Raw genomic sequence first — 21,241 nt, 5'->3', positions numbered from 1 at the left:
AATATGATTTCCAAATTTTTGATAAATGTCCAGAGCCTAAGCGAACGGCAATGCCAAAAGAGAATCAAATTATTCAATTTCGAAAGACAAGACCAAGACTAAGATGAAGCAACCAATTAGCTTTCACGTTCAAGTCAATCTCTTGTAACGAAGAAACATACTGCGTTGCTAAGATTTGCTCTAGAAAATGTAAGGATAACTAATCATACTTTTACACACTTGAGCAACATTTGCTGATATGCTTAAGTACTTTCATATGTTTGCTGTGTACGTATGAAGATGAATTAACATCGAGTCTTAAGAATCTATTTGCGACTGAAATAATATAGAGGGACCTTTTTCATAATCAAAAAGTTCAAAGTCTTTCGCGTAAAGCTTTTGCAGTTTCAACAAGTCACTAAAAGGCACACCGCCCCAAAAGTATTTGAACATATCATTTTTTATTGTTTTACGTTGAAGAGACGTGGATGACTGTCTAGATTCCTTTGCACGCAAAATAATATCGCTAAGTTTTGTTATCTTTTCGTTAATTAATGAAACATCCAATGTATCATTTCCAATTAGACCTCTAATTTGTAATTTCTGCCAGGCACGCAGTACAGCGTCTTTGAAAGACATGCAAGTTCTATATTTAGCACGAAATGAAAATGGCTGACTCAGCGTATCTTTCATTGCATCTTCAACAGCAGCGTTCTTTCCGTTTTTCTCAAGAAATGACGCCATCTTTGTTAATCCAAGTTTATTGAGAATTTGCGTAGAATCTTCTTGAAAATCTTCCATTTTACCAACGAAATCATACTTCATTTCACACGGATAACAGTTTCTTTCCATTTCAATCCAATGCGGATCAATATTTGTTCTTGTTTCAAGTGTATGAATAACGTATTTAATAAATTCCGGAAATGTTATATCATGGCCACACACTGTTTTAAGTTTTTCCCTCCGAATTCCTCTCGTCAGAACAGCCACTTTAATCCCAACGGTTTTCCAGAAATAAGGATTTGGGGCCACCATCTTGTCTACAAAGAATGAAAACAGTCTATTATAAGGATCTCGTGTGAACATTACTTTGTATTGTGTCGTAGTTACATTTCTTTTCCATATAAATTTTGCAGCTGGGTACTCTTTGTCGAAAGGCAGTTCATATGGATTTACAAGTTTTGAGTATTTCTTCTCCCTGTCTATCATAAACACTCGTCTCCAAAATGTCGTTCCGACCTTATAGATAGGACAAAAGAGTAAGGTATTGTTTCTGTTAAATCGTGTAGTAAGCTGGATCTGCTGTTGTAACGAATGATATTTCTGGCAAACACTTCTTGTTCTAGCTGCATTTCTTTCTCCATTTATGCTGTAATTACTCTGAAAACAAATTAGTTGTAATTTAAACAAAGAAATATTCAAGCCTTCATAAAATATCATTTGTCATGCTCAGAAAACAGCGCTATCAACAGTTAGATTTAAAGATTCAAAAGTTGCTGCAAAAGACAAGTTTTGAAGATACATTTCTTGCAACAGTGGAAAGGGTAGTTTATAAAGTTTCTATAACTTGTGGAAAGCTACTTGCTGAATAATAACAGAATCAATAAAAAGATAATAAGATACGTGACATTACTGTTCGGTTATTGACAGTTAAAGGGACAGCAAACATACTAAGTTTAAGTAATTCAAAATTGTGCTTAACAGGAAACAGGGAACACACCACTGCTTATTTCAAAGTGAAAGTCTAAACTGCTGAAAATTAGAAAGATGAGAAGTTAATTCCACTCACAAAATCTGCCAGTGTTGTTCCTGTTGTTTGTCGAAGTGTGTATGCCGTCGTGTTAGAGGATGCTACCTGAGGAAACGGTTTGAGCGAGTTGTGCCTCTGTATGACATGCGCTGACTTTCTTGTTTTGAATTTACGAACGGATGTCGTCATTTGATCTAAAATAGCAATGGGAACATTAGCATCGTTTACATTTTACAATGCACTCGTTATCAATGTGTAACAGTCATGCTACAGTGGTGTTGGACAGACAGTTAGTAACTGAAATTTTGAAAAAAGATCAAGCTTACATATTCACTCATTATCAAGGTTAACAGCCATGCTACAATGGTAATAGAAATACCGAATGAAGTGTCAGTTACAAATACATTAGCATAATGTTAGAGCTTACAAATGAAATCATTATCAAAGTGTAAGTCATGCTGAACTGATGATGAACAGGCAGAATGAGGTTTCAGTGACAGTGTGTGCGTGTGTGCGTGCGTGCGTGCGTTCTGGTTTAATGTCTTTTTCAACAATTTTTTCAGTCATATAAACAACGGTGTCTTCTTGTAATAGTGAGCACAATGTCCAACTTTATAGTGCTGCCTCACTAGAATATCACGCCGTAGACACGTGGCATGGTACCCCACCCAGTCACATTATACTGACACCGGGCTGACCAGTCCTAACACTATCCCCTTAATGCTGAGCGCCATGCTACCATTTTTACGTCTTTGGTATGACGCGGCCGGGGATCGAACCCATGACCTCCCGCACTCGAAGCGGACGCTCTATCACCAAGCTACCGAGGCGGTTTCAGTGACAGAGACATTGGAATAAGGTCAGAGTTTACTAATGGAATCATAATCAGTACTTCAGTCTATCGAGGTATGTTTGAATATGCAGCATTTTTTCGAAAAATGATTTATTTTATTGAAAACATTTTCGTATACATTTACATGTTTTTCAGAATTATGACCATTAGCATTTCAGTTATTGCAGTTATACCTTGTGCGATGAATACAAACGACAGTATAAATATCAGCAGGGGGAACAACTGTTTCAGTCTCTTCAGTAGAAAGAGAAAGACATGGATGATCTCCCTTCTCATACTGCATACAGGTTATGTCATCTAGCAAACCACTTTCCTGAAAATACACAACGCAGATATATTGCATAATAGTTTTATTTTTATGTTGTTTAGTTATCTATTGAAAAAGGGAAGGTTAAAATTTGAAAATTTCACTAGAATATAACACACTAATTTCACTGCTCTGGTTAGAGGAAGTGTTGTGTACAAGAACCATGAGGCGTAAGAAATTTGTTTGTTTCCGGTATCCCGACCTACCCTAAACTTTCGGCCCGACCCTAAATGTTTTATGTCCTTGGAGAATTTTTTTTCAACTTTTTAAGAAAAAGTTGCAAAACTGCACTTTTTATGCTTTAAACATGGTCAGTAACGTTAAAAATCAACTTACTGATGATTTAAAGGCATATTCCCTTATTTGTATTCATTTTTGACACAAACATAATTTTCGAAAAGTTTCACTTAATAAAAAAATCCCCCCAAAATAATTCCGACCTATCTACCCTATTTTTTTAGCTTGTCACCGGAAACAAAATTTTTTTAGGCCTAACTCTGCCTTGCTGATGTGAGATATCTCCCTGTTTTGATTTGATCATAACACTTTTGGCTCGACAATAACAACTTCATACAAAGCAAGAAACCATTGACCGGAAGTACATTGTACAAAAATCACAACTTTGTATTGTTCACTTTCTAATTATTTCATCTGGTACAATTTAATCTTAACCCTTTTGTTCGAAGCATAACTCCAAACCTTTTGCAGGGATATTGTTAAAAACAAATGACATTTAGAGAAAGTGTGCAAGAACTAAACCACTACCTTGCTTACGTTTTGAATTGTATCCCTATTTTGATTATGACTTAAAACTATTTAATTGACAAGTCATTGAGAGAAAGCGTACTATACAATAACCATAACTCTACCTTGCTTACTTTTTGAATAACCACCTTTTACTCAACATCTTCATTTCACACTTTCTTTAACTTATTACAATGAGGGGACACTGAGAGGAAGTGTAGTTTAAATTTCCTGTCAACATATGAAAGGAATAACAATCATGGTAAACTGCAGTCTATTTACATCATAACTATATGCGTACAAACTGAACACCGTATGTTTGGATAAAATCTGTTCTTTTCTGTAACTAATATACATAAAGTTCATTATCTCAAAATTATTTTCTTGCCAAGATTTACAAGAAACATTTGCTTCGGCAGGAGAATGGCCATGTCCTGCACGACTTTTGTTAATATATCAATTCTATTTGCAACAATGACAAAGCGGTATTGATTTCATAATTACTGGACAAAGCCTGAAGAATTACAAAGTAAATAATCAATTTGAACTGGTCGCTTTGTATGATGGCCTTCGAACACTGACAGGTTTTATTTTGCTCTAAGTGTATTCGACACGTTCGAAAATCATGCGCCTAAACTGTATACAAATGTCCAAAAAGCGTGTCTGAAACAAAACTGGAAAGAGCGTGGGTTGGGGGGGGGGGGGGGGGGGGGGGGGGGGGGGGGGGTTGGTGGAGAGAGAAAATGAAGACATTGCATTTTGAATTGTTTCTAAAAAATTGCAGAAAGAAGAGTTAATAAAACATTCACAACAATTAACCTAGCTATATTGTCCCTTCTATCCCAGTACCATCTCATACTATTCCAAGACGTAGGTGTTGTAAAATATTGAACATAGTGTGCTCATTAAAGTATTATGAAAATAGACGGATATTACTTGGATTTTCTTGAATTCATCTTACTTCAATTTTCCTATTTTTCTAATGTACCTTTGGCGTAAAACGTTTCTTACCAAGTCTAAATGTCAAAGCATTGCATGCAGTAAAACCTGGAATTAAATTTGTCTTTTAAGCACTCGTTTATCTAAACGGGTCCGTATTATGCTTGTTGATACAGGAGAAAATAAACAAGAATCAGTTATAAGTATAACATATCCAACTTTAAGATATAAAAAGTAATTCCATGTGATCACAACACGGTTGGACTAGTGTATTTGTCCTGTATCATTTGGAGAAATGCAGTGTCAGTTTCTTCTGTCATATTTGAAAGAAGCTCCAATATTTAATTTTAATTCCCATGACACTCTATCTAGTTAGTCAGTAGATTACACACAAAGAAAAACCTCCCTTTGTTTAAATTTCACACAAAATTTCAGTCCTGTCCTGTCCTGTCTAAATTCAGCTACAACTACAGAAACTTTATGGACGAAAAATTGATCGATTTTGAAAATGGAGCCAGTCTTCCATTGGAAACAAAATCACATGCAGATTTGTTCTCCTAATATTGAATTAACGTTGACAAGGAAAAATGATGTACATCTCAATTAAGAAACAGCCTTGAGGTCTTTCTTTTAGGTGAAAAATGGGACTTAAAATAGTGTGTTACTTGTAAGGATGATTACTTGTTATAATGAAAACTGCACAGCGGATAGGAATACATTCTGTGTAGATGTGTTGCATCTCGATAAATTGAAGAAATTGCAATGTTTCCATAGAAAAAACTAAAACGTGACTAAAAGAAAACGATTATTTATGTCTTTCCGCATTTAATTTATTTGCATCGTTGATTAAGGATAAAATGCTCAGCAGAATTTCGTTTAGTACTATTCTACTCAACTTGAATTCAGTATGAAAAAAGATTCATTCTCATATAATATTCTCTATGAATTACTTCTATTACAGCAAGCAAACACCAGATTATCCAATATGAAGATAAATTATATCTAACGTTTCTACATTACAAAATTTCTACTTCGTCACTTTGTTTTTTGCAATCGATAATTAGACTTAATGAAACCCCATGAACCTGAAACTTGCAAAGACAGATTCCACAAAAAAGAGAATAAAAATGAAAGAAACACAATGTGTTACTATTTTCACAAACATATGTTATCAAAAAAATCTGTATTAAGATGTTCAGAAAAATACCAGTCCTCTTTGAATCTAACCTTAACTGAATTCAGATACAATGAATATACGTTTTGCTGACCGTAAGGTTGGAAGCCAACTTGTTCAAAATTCTAAGAACACTGTAACAGATAAATTGTCAAGCCCAACAATACAAAGTATTGTCGCCAAATGTTTGAACCAAGTAAATACTGACGTATTTGTTCAGTGCGTAGTTATCGAACTGTCCGTTGTTAAATGATCATAATGTTTACTTATATAAAAATGTTTCGTGTCAATGAAAAGAATTGATGATGAAAAGGATCAGAATTACGCCGCATTACTAGGCCATCAAGCTAAGCAATGTTTACTGACATATTCAGTCCTAAAGGACAGACTTCTCCGGTTTCTTTGAAGAGTGTTTTAATATTACAAGCCACGTTAAATTATCTATCTGATCATTACTTGAGTTGTACGTTGATATAGAAAAGATTGGGAAATATTTCGTTAATGACAATGTGATAAACAACATATACATTAGAATCTGATGATTTTGTAACTTTTCGGAAACGAAATATTTACTTCTTGTATCAATAAAATTAGCTCAAGCGAAATGCTTTTGTTTTGTTTGTTTTGGGTTTAACGCCGTTTTTCAACAGTATATCAGTCATGTAATGGCGGGCAGTTAACCTAACCAGTGTTCATGGATTCTGTACCAGTACAAACCTGTTCTCCGCAATTAACTGCCAACTTCCCCACCTGAATTATCAGAGGTGGAGGACGAATGATTTCAGACACAATGTCTTTTATCAAATCGAATGCATACCGAATATGGAAAATATTTTACCATGTATGCTCGATTTCATCGAAATCGGTTGATTATTGTAAACCTTTTCATTATAAGTATTGAAATATGTTTTAATGTTTTTTGAAAAGAGTAATATCAGATACTTTTTCCCTTTGTCGCAAATTTCTGTAGCCCATATGTCATATAAAGACTTATTTTCAAACCAACCCAAATATGATTGTAATTCAATGCATAACATAATTGTATGTATGTTTAACAGTGACCAGCACACCTGTTCTACGTAACTTCCCCACATGGATCAATGCCGGATGAAAAAACATTTCTGACAAAATATCTTTCATCAAGTAACATACACCTCTCCTTGGGATCGAATTATCCTTACCAGCGCTCTTCCTTTGAGCTATGTGGCCGGGTTAAATAGGAAAGAACACGAATACAAGAAAAAGAAATGAGTTTTGCACCTTTTCACCAAATCATATTAGCTGAACTGAAGTAACACAAATTATTTTGTCCCTGCAAATCAAAATCGTTAATATGTCGTCCTTCTTAGAAAGAAAATACTAATATTAATTATCCTCTCTGCCATTAAAACCATGGAGCGAATTACGGTAATTGTTACTACAAAAAAGGGGGCTGCCGACTCTATTAACAAACTAGATAAATTATTAACAAAATAATGTAGACGATACGTTTGATAACTTTAGATACCCTGCTTCTCAAAGACTTATACCGACGATAATGATAATGATCCATGCATCTGGCTGTAATTATGTTATTATAATTGTGCAATATGTAATCTAGAACAGGATATTCTTTTTTTAAAAAATAGAGCAGTTGTTACGCGTATGCTGATATTTCTGCGAATATACTCATTATCTAATTGAGCTAAATATAGTAACAGGTCATACATAAATTTGTTTCTCCGCTAGTTCGTTGAACAACTCAAATTGAATCCAAACTTTCGGATGATTTAAAGGCTGGGGAAGAACTATAAAAAGAGTTCAGGTAGAGAAATGGCCACTCTTTTTGTGTACAGTGAGCAAGCAACATCAAAGGTTTATATCAAAATTTCAAAGAAATTAGAGAACAGATCTTTTTGAAATTTTGCACAAGTCTTCTTCAGCACCATTGTTATAAGTTTTGAAAAGAATATGTTGAATGATTATCTAGAAGTGTACTTTCCAGAAAAAAAATATGTGTTGTCTGCTACAATATTTGAATTTACCTCTCAGATGATTGGCAGCTTCTCCATTGGCTGAGAGCTAATCATGAAACAGCAGTTGTATGAGTCACACTCTCTACGTATCATTTGACATAAGCATGGGTGAAAGTTAGAAAAACTGAAAATACTGAAAGAAATATCTGGGGGCCAGGGGGCCGATAGGCAAAGCCCTGGGTAGGGGTCCAGGGGGCAAGCGGCCCCCGGAAGCTCCTGAAATACGGCAATTTCCAAGTACTGTACAAAGCTTTTCCTGATAAGTAGAGTCCTCTGTATTTCAGTTTTGGAGACTTCTGCAAACAACAATTCAAGACCTTATTTTTCAAAAATTAATTTGTAATTTTTTTATTTCCACACTATTTCACAATACACAATGCGATTACATTCAAATTCTTATTATTGTTATTGTTTGTTGCCTCACTGGTATACAGTGATAAGATCTGTCCTATAAGATTTTTCTTCTAACTTTTGGCAATGCTGTGTGTTTACGTATGTGCCACTGGTTATGGGATGTTGTTTATCCACCCTGTCTTGCATAGATTCAGTGTTCTTAGTACCACTAGATAAGGCGGGAAGTTTTCACATGTTTATGAACATGTATTACTGAATTACATAGAAAGCTATATTGTCCCAAAAATTATGGCTTTCAGGAATGGAAATTAAACAGCTATCTTCTCATTTATTGATAAAAATACACAGCAATGCACTAAGTCTTGTCATTTTTTTGTAGAAAAATTTAAACATTTAAAACATACTTTTTTTAATGGAACCAATTAGTAAATTTAGCCTATTCCACCATCACTTGCACAGCATTTTGTTTACCTTCCATTTGTCAATTGAATGGCATTTATCAAAATTAAGGGACATTCTTTTCTGCTGTGTATCAAGTTATTTCTGTATAGATAGGGAGTTAATACATTTACTTGAGTATTAAAGAACACAATGCAACGTTTTTGCAGTTACTTGGTGATGTAGATGGGACTTAAATTGTTACAGCAAGGAAAGAAAAGAATATGAGGCAATAACTACATTATACATGTAGAAAACATTTTTTTGGAAAAAATCACATAAATCCAGTGTTTGGTAAAAGAAAAAACAAAACTGAAAAACATGAATTAGATGCTTTTAGAGATCAAGCAGACGAATTCTGTGTTTACATGATCAGATTACAGTCGTCTGCTGACTCTCTCATAGGTAGTAAAGCTCCTCCCCTAATGCATATATGCTTAATTGCCTGCCGGCCGGTAATTCACTAAAAAATTCCCGGCCTTTAATTAGCTACGAAATCCTGTGTGGTAAGATTTTTAGTTGTTGTGAACAGGTCAATGGTTCCGTTATATAACAAAAATATAATAAATACTATATAAAATAAAAAATAAAAATACCATTAAACTCAAATGAAACACTGCTATCCACCTTGTGGAAAAGAAAGGAGAAACAACATGTTATTCGCATAGAAAATCGAACTAGTTTAAAATCAAGCGCCTGAATAAACTTATACTTAATATTTATAAGTTTCACTGTGAAAATACATGATATACTATTGCATTTTTAAATTACTAAACCAAATAATGAGCAACCAAACTTCGTAGTAACAACACACCATTTCAAGTTGTACTGCATTATATAGCATATTCTGTCGATAAGCCATCGTAATTTTCGAATAATGTGTGTACTTATAATCTAATATAAATAAACATGTTTCTAGAGCAGAAATTCTTAGATTCTTGGTATCTAGGTATCTCGTGTAAGACCGAAACCGCTTAATCGCTTAATTTTCTCCCTCCTATACAGATTATTATGTTATATGTAAACTGTGCTGTAAGAAAGTTACAAAACCCTATAGCAGAAGCACTTAATGAGAATATAAAACTGCAAAACAAGTCTTACTCAAAAATCCACTTCCAATAATATCCAGTTGTATTAACTTCTCTCACATGCTACAGTAACACGTATGCTACATAATGGTTGAATGCATCTGCTAAATTCCACTTTATCTTATAAGAAACAGACGTTTTCTGTTCTAGTTCTTTCCGCTTGAACTGAGATCACGGAAAATGATAAAAATCAGAGTTATGTTGATAAAACCTTGGAAAGATAAGGTATACATTTAAGATAAACGATAGTTTGAATTCAACAATTCTAAGAAGATTAAACCCTTGCTTCATCTTTCTACTGTTCTTAAAAGTCAACTGAAGGTAAGTTAGATTAACGACTTGTTAATCATTAATGGCATTGCCTTTTTAAATATCTCATAGGTTGAATAGCATATTAATAAAAAATATCGGCAAAAAAAGTGATCAATGTATTTAATCCTTTTCCCTGGACAAAGCCTGAAACATTACAAAGAAACTAATCAGTTTGAAATGGTCGAGTTTTATGGAGACCTTCGGACACTGAAAGGTTTCCTAGAAGCCTTTTCTCTGATCATATTCGACACGTGCGAAAAACCGCGCATAAATCATGCGCTAAAATTGCATACAAATGTTCTAAAAGTGTGTCTAAAACGAAACTGGAAAGAGGAAGGAAAACGAAAATGAAGACGTTGCATTTTCAAATGTTTCTCAAATATTGCAGAATGATTAGTTAATAAAACATTCACAAGAACTAATCTAACTATATTGTCCCGTCTATCTCAGTACAATCCCATACTATTCTAAGATGTATTCTTATCTTCTCTGGTGTTGTACATTTTTGAAAACTGTGTGCATGAAAATAGACTGAACAGATATTACTTGGATTTTCTTGAATTCATCTTACTTCAATTTTCCTATTTTTCTAATGTCCATTGCGCATAAAAAGTTTCTTACCCAGTCTTGATCCATCAAATCTGACAAAACAAATGTCAAAGCATTGCATGCAGTAAAACTTGGAATTTACATTTGTCTTTTTAAGCACTCGTTTATCAATCAGTCTGTATTGTGCTTAATACAGGCGAAATTGTTTAATAATTAATTTTAAATATTTTGTTAGCAAAACATTTCCAACTTAAGATACTAAAGTTGTTCCATGAAATCACAACATGGTTGAACACTATGCGTATTAGCGTCAGTTTCTTCAGTCATCCCAATATTTCATTTTAATTCCCACGATAGTCAGTAAATCACACACAAACACACACGCACACACGCACGCACGCACGTACGCGCGCACACACACACACACACACACACACACAACTCCACAAAATTTCACCAGTCCTGCCGTGTCTCAATTCAGATACAAATACAGAACCTTAAACGTCGAAAAATTGATCGATTTGAAAATGGAACCCGTCCTCCATTGGAAACATAACCACATGCAGTTTTGGTCTCCTAATAATTAACATTGACAAGGAAAAATGATGTACATTACAATAAAGAAAGAACAGTTTTTGAACACTCGAAGTATTTCTTTTAGCCGATTTAACGTTTTTCATGGGACTTGGGATTTGGAATAACTTGTTAGGTTGAGTGCTTGTTATAGTGAAAATTGCACGGTGGATATGAATACGTCTTGTTTTGATGTGATGTGTCCCGATAATGTAAGAATTTACGATGTTTCACCAGAAAAAAAAGCTAACATTTGATAAAAAGAATATAAGATTTGTTTCTTTCCGCATTTAATCTATTAGTGTCGTTGAATAATTTTAAGAAAATTACCAATCCTCTTTGTATGTAACCCTAACTGAATTCACATACAATGAATATACGTTTTGGTGACTCTCAGGTTGGGAACCACCTTATTCAAAATTCTGAAAATAATATAACATATAAATTTTCAAGCCCAACAATACAAAGTATTCTAAGTATAGTCGCCAAATGTCTGAACTATGTAAATACTGACATGTTTGTTCAGTGAGTACTTGGTGGAAAAAAATATCGAACTGTATATTGTTAAATGATCGTAATGTTTACTTATATAAAAATATTTTCATGTCAATGATAAGAATCGATGATGAAAAAGATCATTACTAGGCCATCGTGCTAAGCAATGTTTACTGACATATTCAGGCTTAAAGGACAAACTTCCCAGGTTCCTTTGAGGAGTGTTTAATATTACAAGCCACGTCAAATTATCTATTTCGTCCAACTAATTATACCTTGAATTGTATGTTGATATAGAAAAAATTGGAAAATATATGCGTAATGACAATGTCATGTTTGCAAATAAAACAATATATACATTAAAATCATTAAAATCTAACGATTTTGTTTTCGAAAACGAAATATTTGCTTTTTGTATCAATAAATTTGCTCAGGCGAAAGGTATACCGAATATGTAAAATCTTTTGCCATGAAGGGTCTCATTCATCGAAGTCGGTAAATTATTGTTACCTTTTCATTATAAATACTGAAATATGTTTGAATGTCTTTTTGAAAAGAGTCATTTTTTCTCTTAGACGCAAATATGCCAGATAAATAAAAAGTGGAAAGCAACAGGCCGCCCAACACGACATAAACGAAAATGTTGCTGGCTCAGTTTGATTGAGACTGTTCAAGTGAAAGCTACCGTCCACACCCTCTAGCCTCGGGTTGAGCACAACTCAACATTTACACATGTTACAAGTACCGGAAATTAATTTAGAGACATCCGCAGATGTATTCATACGGCGGTGCACATGGAACCTTCAATGATGGTCAGAGTAAAATTCCATGAAAAGCGGGGTCAGAGTAAAATTCCATGAAAAGCGGCGTATGTTCCCCAGATAAAATAATGGCTGTGCCCTAAACGAGAAAACAATTGGCAGAACTAAACAAACTGGAACTTAGAGAAGGGAAAGATTTAGTTTCAAACCAACCCTAATATGATTTTAATTCAATGCATAACATAGTTTTATGTATGTTTTTCTAAATGCGTTCAATATATTCATACATTTATATATAGGAAGTGGATGAAAACGTTTAAAACAAAAATGTCGTAAATGCAAATAGGAAGATCGAAGAAAGAAATGAAGAAAAGACAATGCAAAAAATACGGATAGGAAAAGCAAATAACAGTTGATTTACAATTCGAAGAAGGAAGGGTATATTGTTTTGCTAATGTCGCTCGGTCTGTATGTAGACCGATCCGTTTCCGGATGATAACTCAAGAACGCTTGGGCCTAGGATCATGAAAATTGATAGGGAAGTTGATCATAATCAGCAGACGACCCCTATTGATTTTGAGATTAGTAGGTCAAACGTCAAGGTAACCGTGACCCGGAAGAGTTGAACGGTTTCCGGATAATAAATCAAGAACACTTACGCTTAGGATCATGAAAGTTGATAGAGAGGTCGAACATGACCAGCAGTTGACCCCCATTAATTTTGAGGTCAGTAGATCAAAGGTCAATGTCACAGTGATACAGAATAGTTAAACGGTTTCCGTATGATAACTCAAGAATGCTTGAGCCTATGATCATGAAAGTTGATTGGGAGGTTTGTCATGACCAGCAGATGACCCCTATTGACTTTAGGTCAGCAGGCCAAGTCACAGTGACCCAGAACAGTCAAACAGTTTGAGACTGCTTGGGCCTAGGGTCACGATACTTAATATGGAGGTTGGTCATGACCATCAGATGACCCCTATTGATTTGAGGTCAGTAGGTCAACGGTCAAGATCACATTGACCCGTAGCAGTATAACTTTTGTGTATAGTGACCAAATAATTTCTTTTCCTTGTGCAATTACTGAATGCTTCAGGGGTGGGGTGTGTGTGTGGGGGGGGGGGGCATTTCATGTTCTACGAGCTCTTGTACCCGATTAAGATATTTTGCAATGTAAATTATATCTTGGGCAGTTAAGCGATTTGGCATTGTTTTTAGCATTCGTATAAATTCATTTTACTTTTATCCATCAGATGCAAAAAAAAAAAAATGAATTTTAAAGCTCAGATATAAAACATTTATGCAGTACATACTGTAAACATTTGACATGTGTTTACAATAACACCTTTCAGAAATGAATAGCCAGGATGGTATTTCTGGACCATCAGCTTAGCATTGGATTTTCTGAATCTCAATGATAATAATGGGGTCATCCAAGGCTATGGAGGGAGCGTTAATGGGAGTTTTACTGTTTTAATGTATCCGAAATAATATGAGTGATTTTCACCCGGTAAATATAACTGACTTTGACTGACTGTCCTGGTCAAGAGACCTAATTTTTGGAAAATAAGTGTTTATAATGTTCAAACGGTCGACCTATTGCATAGAACTGAAGAATGAAGTAATCTGATTTCTTGGTAGTTCTTGGTAGAAAAATAGAGCAAGTTCAGTCTTTGCTGAAACAGAAGCCTAAGGATACAGTTCATATAATACATTTCCTTCGTGTTTTTTTTTCATAACAGAAATTCACAACTTGGTGATTCAATTCCTCTATTTATGAAGGAAATTGCATAAAAATAGCATTCTGTTTCTTTGAAGGGTGGTCTATAAAAGTGTGTCGCAGTTTTGTAATGAATGAATCTATTCTTGAATTATATCACTTTTAATTAATTTTAGTGAGAAAAGAATTGGAGACTCAAAAATAACTGATGTCTGTGTGAAACTCTGTTTTGGACAATGTAGACAAAACTTGTGACACTCTTCGGTTGTTCATGGGACTCGGACTGAAGATCACATTGCACAATTTTGGCTCCGGTGAAGTACTGATGAGAAATTTGAAACTGTTTGAACATAACATGAAGATAACAGTAGAGTTTTACACATTTTGCTATCTCAGCATAATCTTGATGCATAAAATCTTCTTAAAATAGTTGTGATAATTAAGTTAATGGCTGCGGTTAGACTTACAAAGTCTGTTGAGATCAAATAATCTGTAATAATGTTATTTTTTTCCCTTAATACTGACACTAATATTTTCTCAGAAACCTATTTTCTCTCTAGGCTCATCTCAACACTTGGAGTCAGAGATAAGAAATATTGTACATTTTTCAAGAAATTGCTATAGTAAAGAGGATTTTATTGTAGAGATATTTGCTTTAAAGGACTCTAAGGACTGATGCCAGTCTAGGCTGCGGTAAATTGTTTTTTCTGTTTTGTGCCTTTTTTCAACAGCTTTTTAGTAATGTAACAGCAAACAGTTAAACTTACCAGTATTCTTAAATTCTATACCAGCACAAACCTATTCTACACGGATCAATGCCGGAGGAAAAACAATTTCTGGCAAAATATCTTTCATCAAAGAACATACACCTTTCAATAGGATCGAGTTAATCTCACAAGCGCGGTGGGGCTAAATAGAAAAGAACACGAATACAAGAAAAAGATAGCTGAATTATAATAAAAAAAACTAACACATATCATTCGGTCCATGCAAATCAAAATCATAAGAAAGTCCCTCTTCTTACTAGAAAAAGGGGTCTATTAACAGATACGTTTGATAACTGCTTCTCAAAAACTTAAATACCGACGATAATTATTCATGCACCTGGCTGTTATTATAATTGTGCAATATGTAATACTCCGACAAAAGAAACAAAGTGGGTAGTGAGGTGAATTTTATATTATTCACAAACTCGCACTTCAGATAGTTCTAGACTAGGTTGTACTTTTTAAAAATACACTAGTTGTTACGCGTATGCAGATATTTCTGCGAATTTACTCATTATCTAATAGAGCTAAATTTAGTAACAGGTCATACATAAATTTGTTTCTCCTCTAAGTCGTTGGACAACTGAAATTGAATCCAAACTTTCGGATGAAGTTTAAGCTCCGAAATCTGTTGTAAGGATTTCGGTTGCTGTGAACAGGTCAATTGTTCCCATAATATGAATGAATATGTTTTAGAGCAGAAATTGGTAGATTTTTGGTATCTAGGTATCCCGTATTAGACCGAAACCGCTTAATCGTTCCATTTTCTCCATCCTATACCGATTATTTATGTTATATGTGATCTTAACTGTGCTGTATGAAAGTTACAAAACCCTATAGCAGAAGAATTTAATGATCATATAAATCTTACTCAGAAATCCACTTCCAATAATATCCAGTTGTATTAACTTCTCATACATGCAACAGTAGCACGTATGCTACATAATTGTTGAATGCATTTGCTAAATTCCACTTTATCTTATCAGAAACACGTTTTCTGTTCTAGTTCTTTCCGCTTGAACTGAGATCACGGAAAATGATAAATATCAGAGTTATGTTGATAAAACCTTGGAAAGATAAGGTATACATTTAAGATAAACGATAGTTTGAATTCAACAATTCTAAGAAGATTAAACCCTAGCTTCATCTTTCTAATGTTCTTGAAATTCAGCTTAAGATCTATGACTTTTTATTCAAGGCTTAATTGTCATTTTAAATATACCATAAGTTGAACAGAATAACAGCATATTAAAAACCATCGGCGAAAATATGATCATAAAATTCTTAACAATGTATGTAATCCTTTTCCCTGTTTGTGTGTTTAAAGACCGAACGGATCCCCTACTTCTCTCTCCTCCACCCCTCCCACGTAATTCAGCAACTCCCACTCATGACACATATCAAAACTTTAATTTTCTCATCTGACCATGACATTTTCAAATCTTAATGTGCATACGGCAGCTGAGCTGCTATGTGGAAAATGTGTATAAAATTTAATACTCAGAATTAATGCTTTATTATCGTGTCTAGGACGCATCTGTCTAGGGATCATACCCCGCTTTTCGCATCTAGGGCGCTTCAGTTGAGGGATCCCACTTCGACCCTTGCATCTGCGGCGCATCTGCCGATAAAATCCACCTCGTATCTCTCGTCTGGGGCGCATCAGTCGAGGGATACCACCATGCATCTCCTATCTGTTGCGCATCTGTCGGCGGAATCCACCTCACATATCTCATTTTAGGCGCATCATTTGAGGGATCCAAACTCGCATTTCACGTCGGTGGCGCACCAGTCGAGGGATTCCACCTCGCATATCTCGTCTTGGGCGCATCAGTTGAGGGATCGCAACCTGCATTTAATGCCAGTGGCGCATCAGTCGAGGGGTTTCACCTCGCATCTCTCTTCTGGGCGCCTCATTCGAAGGAGTCCACCTCGAATGATACGGAAATCCTCGACTGGTGCGGCCCAGACGCCAAATGCGAGGTATCTAAGAGAATGCCTCCATTACAACAGCTTACTCTTAAAACCAATGTTAGACAACAAAAAAGTATGCATTACCATTTTGATTTATCATGTGGGATCTTTCGAATATAATATGTATAGTTTTACATACCTCTATGTAGAAAGCGACTACCGGTACTACATTTACACAATGTTTTAATAATTCCACATCCACAAAACGAAAAAAAAAACACACAAAAAAAAATAAAATAAATAAAAAATAACTCTTTCTAGCATTTAATAATGTACAAAAATAGAACACGTAAATTAAATGTTTTATAATCTGTTTGTTTACATGAAATGATATATTATGATTCTCTAATACATGTTTACATGTATACTAGATTCTATGTTATATTTACTTTAAGTGCTAGCGGAAGAATATACAATACAGCGCGCTTAATTTGTACAGATGTGACAGTGGCCCCATTCAGAATTTAATCAAACAACTAATGGCAAAAGTATTAATGCAAACAGATGTTTGTAATTATAGGAATGGCGAGGTGTTGTTTTTTTTACAAAAGAGTCCTTTATATCTATCAGATTTATTCTAAAAATGAGCCGTGCCATGGGAAAACCAACATAGTGGCTTTGCGGCCAGCATGGATCCAGACCAGCCTGCGCATCCGCGCAGTCTGGTCAGGATCCATGCTGTTCGCTAACAGTTTCTCTTATTCCAATAGGCTTTGAAAGCGAACAGCATGGATCCTGACCAGACTGCGCGGATGCGCAGGCTGGTCTGGATCCATGCTGGTCGCAAAGCCATTATGTTGGTTTTCCCATGGCACGGCTCAAATATAGAATTGATATATTCTACTGACAGTATTTTATTTACTATTTGTTCAATGGATGAATCCTAGTTCAAATTACATGTATATCTTCTTTACAGTGAACTTTTTTTTCGTAAATTTATGAATGATGTTTATCGTTTTACTAGTCTAATTAACTGGTACTTAGAACTGATTCAGGTCTTTAGTTTCTTCACTGTTTATAAACATTGATATATATAAAAAAAACTTGTTTTTTTCAAGGTCTTTTTTTTTTCAAAATTTTAACTTTCAGCCATTTTTAAACTATATACGATGCTTAAAGATTGAAACAGCTCCCAATTCCAAGCAAAAACACAATTATCATTTCTTTAATCATGTGCAACATTAACTAAAAATCCTCTTAGGTTTAAACAAGTTTAAACATTACAAGTTGTAGATATTGTAAATTGTCAATTTCAGTATACAGCTGCCCGAGATCACGTGCTTATATAACACTTATTCAATATATGGGAGAAAAAATCCATGGCAGAATGGAAGCGAGTTTCGGTCATATAACGCATAGTAAAAGCAAACATTGACAGCAGGAAATAAAAGAGGCACCAAGTGCAAAAAGTGAAGCTTTGATGATCACCCTATATCGTCAAAATATGGACTGTTAACAAATTAAAGGTTACATGTTTAACTCTATCGTAATGAAACTTGGTTTGAACGTTTTTGTTAATGATATATCGGAAGAGTTTGGAGTTAGACCTGTAGAAAACCCTTGCTTACACTCTAAATTTTCTACTTGATCTACATCAAACCTCAACAGAATGTTTGTCTTTACGAAATCTAGATCAATATGATTATCTAAAGTAAAATACTAGGTTACTAGGTCAAGTTCATAGAAAACCCTTAATGGCATGCTTCTAGAAGTCATATTTCTATTTTCACTTTTCAAAAACTTGTTGGAATATTTGTCTGCAAAAATCTACAAGGAGTCTGAAGTCATACCACCAGGAACCTCATAATGAATACTTTCAAGACCGTATTTTAAACCTGATCTGAAAAGAACCATGTTAGAGATTTTATCTTTATGAAGCTAATTCAAGTTTAAAACTAGTACCTCTTGGATCAACAACTAGGTCGCTATATGCAGGTCCAATCTTTGAAACTCTTGGTTATACACAATATCTGAGCCATATGAAACCTAGCCAGAATGCTTGTTTTTACGAAACCTAAGAGAAGAAGCCAAAAACTGGATAATCTGTGTTCAAACACAAGGTCAATAGGTCAAGTCGTATGAGGGTCTTGTTAACACAATAAAAGCAGATGAAGGTTTAAACGTTTTTCGAAACCTAAAAAGGAGCCAAATGGTATCGGTTCCCCTTGTTATTTTAACAAAAAAATTTTTTTTATTTGGGTGTATTTGTCAAGGTAGCAAAATATTTATGATTATCTCAAAAATAATTCTAAGCTCTTTTTAAGTTTTTTTTTTCACCTTGGCCTTTTATTATTCTTTTTTTATATTTGCATGTATAATGTTAGTGAATGGTTGAGAGGTGTTGTGTGTGTGTGGGGGGTGGGGGGGGGGGGGGGGGAGATTGGTTCGGTAAACAAAGGGGAAGAGATAAACTGATATGATGTCAATCTTAGGGGGAATCTTCATTATTCGCAAAAAAACTTTTCTTGGGGAAAGAGGCCAATAAACAGCCCGTGTTATAAAATAGTCCCAATCAGCTCGTACTTGATATTTCATTTCTAATGTACTCAGAATAGGTCTTGACTTGTAGTGTCAAATTTATGTATAAACTTAATCCATTTATGCTTTTATATCAATCTAACGAGATACATACTTGTACTTTGTCCAGAGCACTTAGGAAGTTATATTAAAATTATCCCTCTTTATAAACTAACGTATTAACCTTTAGCCTGCAGTCGGCAAGTGGTTCTGCCTGTGCGACCAGTGCAGATCAAGATCAGGCTGATCACGGTCTGCACTGTTCGCTATTCAGTCAGTAAATTTTACATGAACATCCCTTTGAATAATATGTGGTTCTGCCCAAATTGAATGATGGACTAGTCTGTTTTTTAAAATTTAGCAGACTAAGGGTTAATTTGAATAAACTGCTTCTTCTTGGTCTTATACGATGATGTTAAACTTTTCTCATATTTGATTGACGTTGTGAAAAAAACTGTCACTTTTGCCTTTTTAAATACTTTATGATATTTTATTTGTTGTTTTAAAGACTTTTTTCTGCCTTTCACTGTCGTTGTTATCCTGTTTCCTGTCTTACATAATAAGCTGAAACAAAAATTTCTCTCTTTCTCTCATCAGTTTGTGATTCTTCGTTATATTCCCTAAAAAGGAAAATGGTAGAAGTAGTGGTAAACAGATCCAGTAATAGACAAATCGAAATTCGCATAAAGCAGCCGCTCAGTATATGGTATTTAATAGTACATATGTGTACGTATTATTAAATCGAATACTCAGTATTCAAACACAGCAGTAAAGAACACTGGCACCAGACCAGAAAAAATGCCTCTGTACATTTTATATCCTACCTCTAGGTATTCTATAAGAACCGGTTCTTATAAAATACCTAGGGTTAGGGTATAACATGTACAGAGGCATTTTCTTTCTGGTCTGGTGCCAGTGGTAAAGAAGATAAAAATATAGATCTATATCAGTCGGGTAAAATATTAATTCAGACATTCTATATTATCATTCAAAATTGTGTTAAGATTCTGTTTAACAGGCCATAATGAACACTTTTCAGAACTTTGCATTTTCTGCGATACGAACATGGTTCTAGTTCCCGGCAGTAGATAAGATGTTTAACTATCATAAAAATAGAATCACACTGCCCCGGATGGGCTTGCGGATGAGTTCCGGCTTACCATCTCCGGATGGCTCCGGATGTGACAGATAAAAAAGACGGTTATGCAAATTTGTTAAGTTATAAATCTCTAATGCAGCCGTAACAGAACCTTAATTAAGGCCTATTATAACCAGAAAAATACCGTAATAGCTCGTATTTTTTACCACAGCGATTGTCTTCCGGGCAGTTGCGATCTTTTATTTGTTACGATCTTTTCAGAACTGTTATGAACTTATTACGGATTCCTTACGGATATATTATCCGTTTCAAAATTTTGAGCATGTCCAAAACTTTCCCCCAGATGCCTCCGATTTCTGAACGGATACACCGGATGATTTACGAACGAGGAAGGAGTTCTACGGATGTGTTACGGATCCTATCCGGAATTTATTCGCAAGCCAATCCGGGGCTGTGTGATTCTAGCTTAAGATAAAAAAAAAAACGGTATAGGCATTTACGGAACGGATACGCCATAATACGTTTTTCTTGCAACCTACTGTTTATAAATTCTGTCAAAAATACGGCTTATTTTTTATAAGTAAATACGAACAGGCAGACAAAAATCCATATTGTACCTTTCGTATTGCATGATACCGGACTACTTTCATTTAATATGCATAACCTTACAATATCGCATATATTTTAACATCGATAAAACAAAAAGACAAACAAGAAGGCGAAAGTATATAATAAAAGGAAAGTTATAGTAGTTAGATCTGGGACGGATGGATGTTCAGATGTATGAACAGGAACAGTATTGCTATATATGCCTTCCAATATCACGGCAGGGG

The 21,241-nt window shown here is 34.7% G+C and overlaps 1 protein-coding gene across 3 annotated transcripts in view; it reads right to left on the bottom strand.

The window, feature by feature from the left end:
* Positions 1–292: 292 nt before the first annotated feature.
* LOC123536648 (carbohydrate sulfotransferase 11-like) overlaps positions 293–21,241 on the bottom strand; it is a 37,276-nt gene continuing 16,327 nt past the window's right edge. Inside the window, exons 1-4 of one of the 3 annotated variants that reach the window (XM_053528903.1) lie at positions 15,690–15,829; positions 2,756–2,895; positions 1,769–1,923; positions 293–1,359 (exon numbers count right to left, since the gene is read on the bottom strand). In XM_053528903.1, coding sequence (XP_053384878.1) covers positions 298–1,359; positions 1,769–1,923; positions 2,756–2,858 — 1,320 coding nt within the window. In that variant the 5' untranslated portion in view covers positions 2,859–2,895; positions 15,690–15,829 and the 3' untranslated portion in view covers positions 293–297. Of the gene's footprint in view, positions 1,360–1,768; positions 1,924–2,755; positions 2,896–9,654; positions 9,810–15,689; positions 15,830–21,241 lie in introns of those variants that run through there. The other 2 variants (XM_045319984.2, XM_053528904.1) reach the window with 2 other exon arrangements.

The sequence above is a fragment of the Mercenaria mercenaria genome, chromosome 17, assembly GCF_021730395.1.
Source record: "Mercenaria mercenaria strain notata chromosome 17, MADL_Memer_1, whole genome shotgun sequence".
Classification (NCBI taxonomy): domain Eukaryota; kingdom Metazoa; phylum Mollusca; class Bivalvia; order Venerida; family Veneridae; genus Mercenaria; species Mercenaria mercenaria.
Note: the sequence above shows the minus strand (reverse complement) of the source record. Positions and strands in the feature narration are given on the sequence as shown.